General features: G+C 41.3%; 2 protein-coding genes and 1 non-coding gene across 3 annotated transcripts in view; 2 read left to right on the forward strand and 1 right to left on the reverse strand.

The window, feature by feature from the left end:
- The window catches only part of LOC109488227 (homeobox protein Nkx-2.2-like), a 29653-nt gene extending 24356 nt beyond the window's left edge, over positions 1-5297 (reverse strand). The window contains exon 1 of the mRNA XM_019792435.1: positions 5283-5297. The gene's annotated coding sequence lies outside the window, so the exon portion shown is untranslated. The remainder of the gene's footprint in view (positions 1-5282) is intronic.
- Trnah-gug lies at positions 1056-1127 on the forward strand. Its single transcript has one exon. It is a non-coding gene; the product is annotated as a tRNA-His (tRNA).
- LOC109488226 (kelch-like protein 24) lies at positions 1262-3940 on the forward strand. The gene is made up of 2 exons (XM_019792429.1): positions 1262-1413; positions 1701-3940. The coding sequence occupies exon 2, from the start codon at positions 1714-1716 to the stop codon at positions 3439-3441; it is 1728 nt and encodes a 575-aa protein (XP_019647988.1). The 5' UTR covers positions 1262-1413; positions 1701-1713; the 3' UTR covers positions 3442-3940.
- Positions 5298-8244: the final 2947 nt, after the last annotated feature.

The following is an 8244-nucleotide window of genomic DNA, read 5'->3' on the forward strand; positions in this document are numbered from 1 at the left end:
TAAAAGCGATACTATTGTCAAAGAACGCCTAAATCAATTCAGGAAAAGAAATAAATGTGAAGAAATGAAACTGAAGAGTCTCTTATTATTCGTCATACCATATTATGTGTGTTTAGTCCTTTGTTCTACATTTATTATGACCACGTGTGTGTATGGCTCACCGAGAGGGTCTAGGTTAGTGGTAAGAACATTTGTGACCGCTATAGCCTAGGTTCTATTCCTGGTCACGGTCACTTTAATCAGCGCCGCACCAAGGTGGAATCTACAGCGACCTCTATCTTTGACGCCCGGTACTGAGTTTCCAGCGAACCTCATGTATTGATAAATACATGTACAACAGATCCGCAATAGCACAAAGCTACCAGGGACTACTGGTATTAATCTGCTACTGCAGATGACGGATCTTATTTTATTGTCCCGAGCAAACCTGTAACATAATATGGTAATATGATAACCAGTACAGCCAAGCACGTCACCTTGCGACTCATAATACAATGTAGTAACGTTATGTCAGAAAGACAGACATAGGCATTTTGTGAAATTATCGCCCAACCGAAATATGGGAGAGTGGATGTATCTAGGTCAATTTATTATTATATGAGGGTTATTAGATCATGAGATTTTTTAATGCTTAACTAAGTTTAAATCTATGCATACCTAATAAATAATATATGCACAGAGCTTGAATAACGCTGCATATATCGACCTGACATTTTATTTCTATTGAAATCCTAATCAATAAATCAATAGTACTAATCAATAGTACTCATTAAGTATGCGAGGTATGATTTACAATATTTGACCTTTGCAAAAACCTTCCACTGAGAAAAAATGAAATAATTAGTTAAAAGGATTTTTTGTACAAACTAACAGTTTCAGCTAGCTTTATTTGTTCTACACTTGAGCATTTTTCAAAGTGATTTTGGTATTATGAATGTATTTCCAACTTTCTACCATTCAGTTTCAAAAGATCATCACTCACCCGACATCTGCTTGGAGATTAGGTAACAAGGGCCTTCATTGCGCGGCGCAGGTCATGTGATCACATGTAGCTCGCCGTGATCGTCTAGTGGTTAGGACATTGCGTTGTGGCCGCAATAACCCAGGTTCGAATCCTGGTCACGGCAATAGCGGTGAACAGTTATTAACACGGCAGTGTGGTCCTCCTTTTGTTTTTGTCTAGGATTTTTATTTTGACTTTATTATGAATGATTGAACCTTCACTATCGTCCTGTCATATTATCCTGATTTATTAGGGGGATCGGACTACTTTGTTGTTTTCTCGCCGAGTATGGGCTCGGCGGAGTAATACATAAAGAAGGCCTCAACTCACGTGTAGCGTGTAGTGTCATAGAGAACGTCGTTTTGTGTTGTGTATCAACATTTGTCAACTTGCCTGTGCCAAAATAAGACGTACGTATGACTATAAATCTAGAAATTGTAAATACATTTCTAACTGAGCACGTACTGACATGGAAACCGCGGTTTACGTTTGTGTGTTTGAAATTTGGTGGGGGAGGGGGGCAGCTGTCTGGCTGTGAGATTTTCATGGTTGTTTCTTAGTTTTGAAATCAAGATCACGTGTAATCACCAAGCGTAGGTTTTGACATAGTGTTCCTTGAGTTTGATGTCATGCAAGATACTGTGCTACTGTTAGAATTTCTAAGGAGGTAAAATGTTTTATTTGTGTTTTGATATAGATACCATCAGAAAATGAGTATGGACATACTGATGGGCAGAGCTTCGGAGATACCCGGTGTGGAGGAGGACTGTTACGCAGCCTGGTTCTTTCGGCAGTTACAGGAGTTCAGGACGGACGGTCACCTGGTGGACGTAACGCTGTGTGCGGAGGGGAGGGAGATCCCCTGTCACCGCTTGGTTCTGTCCGCGTGCACAGACTATTTCCACGCCATGTTCAGTGGAAGCCATCCGGAGAGCTCGCGGGATAAGATCGAGATGTTAGGAGTGAATGGGGACGCTCTGGAGATGTTGGTAGGCTACGCCTACACATCAATCATCCACATCACCGCAGATAACATCCAGCCCCTGTTTGAAGCAGCCAACATGCTACAGGTCAAGCCTGTGGAAAACGATTGCGAGAAGTTCCTGAAAGACCACTTGGGCCCCGGCACGTGTTTGAGTACTTGGGCGTTGGCAGACAAGCTGTCGTGTACACACCTGTCTGCAATGGCACGGAGCTACGCTCTGAAGAATTTTGAAGACGTATGCGGGACTGAGGAGTTTCTTCAGCTACCTGTAGACTTCCTAAAGACATATGTCTCAGACGAAGGCCTTCATGCCATGAGAGAAGAACGTGTGCTAGAAGCGATTATACTTTGGGTAATGCATGATCTCGATGAGCGACAAAGACATTTGGAGGAGGCATTAGCATGCGTTCATTTCTCGCATTTGAACCAAGGTTTACTGGAGAACATCGTGGAGACAGACCCGGTCCTGTCAGAAGTTCTGGGAATCGAGGAACTGATCAGGGATGAATGCAGACGTGCGAGACCTCCTCGCCATATTCATCAAGAAGAAATGATAGTCCTTGGTGGGTTCACATGTGCAGACCGTCCAGACGCAGGCGCGGAGAACTTTAAGACACATGCAAACTTTTCCATGTACAGGCTTAACCTCCACTGTGACACGATCGACTGTAAGCCGATATCCCGACCCCTCCACCGCATTGCACACAGTGCCGTCTGCGTGGTAAACAATGACATCATTCTGACGGGCGGCGGCAAGTCTCCGCGTCAAGCGTTCAGATACAGCGTGTCGCAGAATTCTTGGACCAGGCTGCCGTGGATGAGGAAGGGGAGGGGGATGCACGGAATGGCCGCCGTGAACGGAAAGGTGTACGTGGTTGGCGGCCAGGACCCGTACGATATGGACAGGAAACTATCTTCTGTTGAAGTGTACAACGAGCAGACGAAAAGCTGGAAGAGGGTGAAGTCGATGAGAAGAGGCGTCAGCAACTTTGGCATAGCAGCCTACGGCGGCAAAGTTTATGTATTCGGCGGTGACCTGGACTCGAGGACAACCAGTAAAGTTCAGTGCTACGAACCCGGCCAGAATGAGTGGAACGTGAAAGCAACTCGATTACCAGAGCCAGAAAGCGGTATAAGAGCATGCACGGTCAACTCGATGATCTACTTGGTCGGTGGAAGCTTGGACTGCGTGCTTCGCTACGACCCCCAGCTTGACCGTTACAAGGAGAGGGCTAAACCGCTGAAATCGTGGGAACACTGCAGTGCCTGTGTGTGTGGCTCAGAGATCTACATCACCGGGGGCCTGAGCAAACTGTTCCTGGACTATCTCAATATTCCCCACCCTAGGGTTCAGTGTTATGATGTGGGCAGTGATACCATGTGCATGGGTTCCTTAGAGGGCCTCCCAGTACCACTATGTGCCCACCACACTGTAACTGTATCAAGACAATAGGCTGGTTCTATCCTAGCTACATGGCTGTAATGTTTGATCAAGCCTTTATCATGCCTTGGACTTTTTAGAAGTGATATTTTAGGCTAGCATAGATGCATCCTTTGAGTGACTGTGTTTTAACTATAGTTAGGAGTTTATACTAGTTATAATGCCCTAGACATTCCAATGCTGTACTAGTTTTACTTTTGTAATAGATTAGACAAGGATTTTTGTACACTTCTTGTAGCTATATGTGTGTATATGCATGATACATACAAACATGCATACATACATACATAAATATGTAGATATAATGTTGCTGTCAGTTGTATTGCATACTGGCAATGATAATACATCTAACATTCTTATATAGGACTGCAGTGACCTTTCTCTTCCTCAAAGTACAGATGTTAAGATAAGAGATGTTAAGAGATACAGGCTTTGTCATTAACTTTGTCTATATATACAGATGTACCAACATGTTCAACCCAATACACTATCATATACAACATATTGCATTGTTTGTCCTTGGTTGTCAAATATTATTTGATTACATTCAATAAATACTACTTTTGCGAGCTTAATTTTACTCTTTGATTTTCATAAAAAGCTAACTATCATTCCCCCACAACCTCTGCTTGGAGAGTAACCTTCGCATGCTTGTGTACTATGAAATCATCTCTCCGCCAAATTAAACACCCTCATTTTGAAAAAATATAAAACCCGGCGGATTGTGACATAAACTTTCACAATAGGCCTAACATAAACAGAGCCCTTCAGTGGAATATGATATGTCCTTCCCCGGAGGTACTAACTTACAACGATCATATTTACTGCCTCAGAGTAAAATCTCATATCAAATCCGAAGTTCCAATCAAGTACGCCACCTTGCGATTCGTGAAAGTATTGACCACTAACACGTGCACTCATGAAGAAGACAATTCATCTCCCACTGTCTCCACAGAAGTCAAGCCCACTAATAGCTTGACTGGAATAGTACAGTATAATAGAATAGTAGTTACCATGTTTCTCTTATCTATTTATGTATTACATATTCACTCTTTGTCACGTATACGTACGTTACTAGTACTAGTATTAGTTTTGAGCAGAGATAGAAAGATAGATAAGGCCATGTTGATTTGATTATATGGATGCCATCCTCTGGGAACCACAAAACTGACGCAAGCCTGCGAGTAAAAAAGTTTGGCAAAGTTCCCTTCCTTATGAAATCTACGTGGTCACAAAGGCTGAACAAATGACTAAACACACAGTATGGTATGGCGAATAAAAATAGACTCTTCATTTTCATCACATTTTCTTCTTTTGCTGAATTGATTTCGGCATTCTATGATATTAGTATCGTTTGCTAATACTTTTCTTGCAGCATACGACATAAATCCGCTCACTTTGTACGATTTACAGTATGGTCGAAAACTTTTTTTGAAACGGACGAAAATTCATGCGCGCGCGGATGTCATCCATAATCAAATCAACATGGCCTTTATACTAGAACTTCATTTTAGTACATGCATATGGTTTTATTCCATTCCTCAACACATTCTGTATTTATTGTTGTTTTCAATGTCTGTATGCAATTAGCCTTTGGGCATTAACTTGCCATATAGTTATTCTATTATACAGGGCTTTGAGGATAGATCTTATCAATCTGAAAACTTTGGGAACATCAGCTTCGAATCTAATCGTTTGAAATAGATAAGAAAATTGTCGGACTAACATGTTAATTGCAGAGAAACTTCTTTTGTGTGGAAGACAGATTGGTTGTCTTTCAAACAGACAAAGTCTTAAGAAGAAAAGGTTAAGTGTCGCTGCAACAATAAGAACCTTGAAGCGATATGACTCACCACGCCACCACACCCCTCCTCCGTCCCTGTTTTACCCCCCACATTTTACAGAGGTGTCTGCTTTTTGTCAACTGTCACTCCCGTAATGATGACCGGAAAATCGCTTGTTGATGATTTGTTGATGAAACAATGCGCACGTTTTCTCACCTTACGTTACCTCATCCCAAAATGTCACAGAAGTCACCATGTAACCCCCGTGGAGAAAAAATGTCCTGCAGGCTTGTATATAAATACATTTTTAGTGTCGGATGACTTTGTTGCGACACCATATATATTCTTTACCAGATTTTAACTCAATCATGTCCCTACCCGATAGTTTGAAGACAAAATCTGAGTAAAAAAACATCATAGGTTGAGGGACGTTTTAGTCAGAACTGGGACAAGGATGAGTATGAGTACATAGTCAGTGTAAAATCAACCCGAAATATGTTAAATACCACAAACCGCCAGGGGGCACTAATTATGATGACGCAGGGTGTAATCAATCAGTTGTCATCTGGGTCGTCTGGCCATTACTTATGTTCCGTACACTGAACACAGAATACTGAAAATACAGTTGTCTTAAATACAGTTCGGATGTGGTTACCGACCATGCAAAAGGTGAAGCTTAAGAAACCACTTGTGCGCGAAATTTGCAAACAGCATGGCAACATCTGAGAGAACTGTCACGCTCGTCCCCAGCGCCCGTGGAGAAGCCATAGGTTATAGATCGTGGCTTAGCCCAGGCTATGGAAAATAAACTTTCTTTAATGCAAATCTGTCGTTTTTGTTTTCTTTGCGCTTTCTAAAGGGTTATGATAACCTACTCTACTCTGGCGGTATTGTCGTGCGCGCTCGCTAGTAAGTTACGTAACGTTACACGGCGGCCATCTGAATACATGTACACTGCATTCTTTCTACTATCGGGACCTAAAACAAGACGCAAGATTCCTATTTTGGGGTATAAAATGCTGTCACAATGGTAATATATACCAAATGAAACGGACCTTTACAAAGTACCTCATTTGGTGACGCTATGAGGGTGTACCGTTATCCCTCTACATTTGCCCAGAAGGGAGTTAGTCGCGGAAGGAACTTAGCCACGGAGGGAGTTTTGGCATTCTCCGCCCGCGCCACAAACTCTCGTCCCCAGGACAGTTCACTCTGCTACCCAGCATGCTTTGCGCAAAATGCGTTCTCGGCCCCAGGACACAGATACACGCTAATGCTTCCGCACTGTGTTGCTCTGGGGACCCCGCCGCGCGCCCAGATGTGGATTTAATTATAGCGCGCTAGCGGACGCTGCGGAGGAGCGTGGAGAACTGTTGAGTTAGTACCCGTTTCCAGGGGACTAACACATGGACGGTCCCTTAGGAATTCTAATGAACTAACCCTACCGACCTGCCGAACTCTAAGGTTTAAGAACAGTCCTGTACCATCGATGTTGCGGATCCTGAACGCTTGAAAATGAATTAGACGTAATAACTGATATTAGAAGCAATAGACACTAATGTATTATTTTAAAACTATGTTGTAAAAATATCTTATTGCCCTGCACAATATGTATGTACAGAAGGCGCAATTCAGCCTGTTTGGCTGCAATGTCTTTTATCAATAAACCATTTTGATTGATTGATTGATTGATTGATTGATAGTGAAGGTTGGCGGTTTTCACAATTAAATCATCTAAGTATCTGTTTTATTTTATTTCTTATATATATAAATATATATATTACATTCAAAATCAAAAGGAATATTACAACTATTGTAGGAAACTAGAATTACTTGATTTTGCCTACAATGTCCAGCATTATGAAGTCATGGCAATTGTAGTGATCAATAAGTTACTAAATGAAGTATTAACCATTATATAACTGTTATATGTGTGCAAATGTTTTATTGCATTCACATTACACACATACACATTTCACATTAACAAAAACATTACGACACGGAAAAATATTACGACACGGAAAAATATACACGGATTCAGTGGTAAAGAAAAATATAGTGCAGTGGCATGTATAGATTACAACAAGGCGTACATATACATGATATACAGTTTTATTTTCTTTGATACTGTGGCAAATCATTCGAACATAAATGTGCCATCTTACTACTCGTAAGGTAATTGTTTCGTGATTCGTAATTTTCTGTTTTCGTTATAGATTATTAGATACCGCTATTGCGTCGCAATTTCCTACACAACGTCACAAATGTGAACTAGTCTAAATTTCGGACCAGAGTTTTTATGGGTTCACCACACCACGAAGTAGTGGTGAACCCATATTGCTTTTTCTGATGTTTCTTCTTCTTCTTCTCCTCCTTCTCCTCCTGCCATTTTTTAAATGGATTCAGCTTCTTCATTTTAGGGCCTAAGGTCCTGAAATTTGGTATGGAGGTACAGTGGGCAAATACCCCTAGGCGTTTTTAAATTTTGTGATACAGGCTTTAGAATGGTTTTATTTGAGTTTTTTATTCTGTGTTATAGCAAATGTATTACTGTGTTAGTGTGCCGTGTTTACCACGTCTGGGCATGAGTCAGCACAATGGAATGCAGGGCATCAACCAATAGGCATGCAGCTTTCCTCTATACTTCTTGCTGATTGGCTGTTGGGATTTAACTTGATTAACAGGCTGCACAGAGCATTTCCACCTGCACAGAGTACTTCTTGCTGATTGGCTGTTGGGATTTAACTTGATTAACGCCTGCACAGAGCATTTCCATACTGACAGTATGTCTTTATTCAAGTGTTTTGGTAGGTATTTCAAGCTTTTCTGCTCCAGCATTGGAATGCGGAGCATGAACGTTTTTTTTTATTTTGAAAATCAACAGTTTGCATTATGCAATTAAAAATCCTAACCAATAAAGTAGGGAATAGCTATCCAACTGTTGTTTTAGTTGTATGTTACTTCATATTATAGTTATATCAATGTAAATCATTGTTTTCCCTTGTGTTTCTCATTCTTTCCCTGCCATGTC

This window comes from Branchiostoma belcheri, unplaced genomic scaffold (genome assembly GCF_001625305.1).
Source record: "Branchiostoma belcheri isolate BF01 breed outbred unplaced genomic scaffold, Haploidv18h27 scaffold92, whole genome shotgun sequence".
Lineage (NCBI taxonomy): Eukaryota > Metazoa > Chordata > Leptocardii > Amphioxiformes > Branchiostomatidae > Branchiostoma > Branchiostoma belcheri.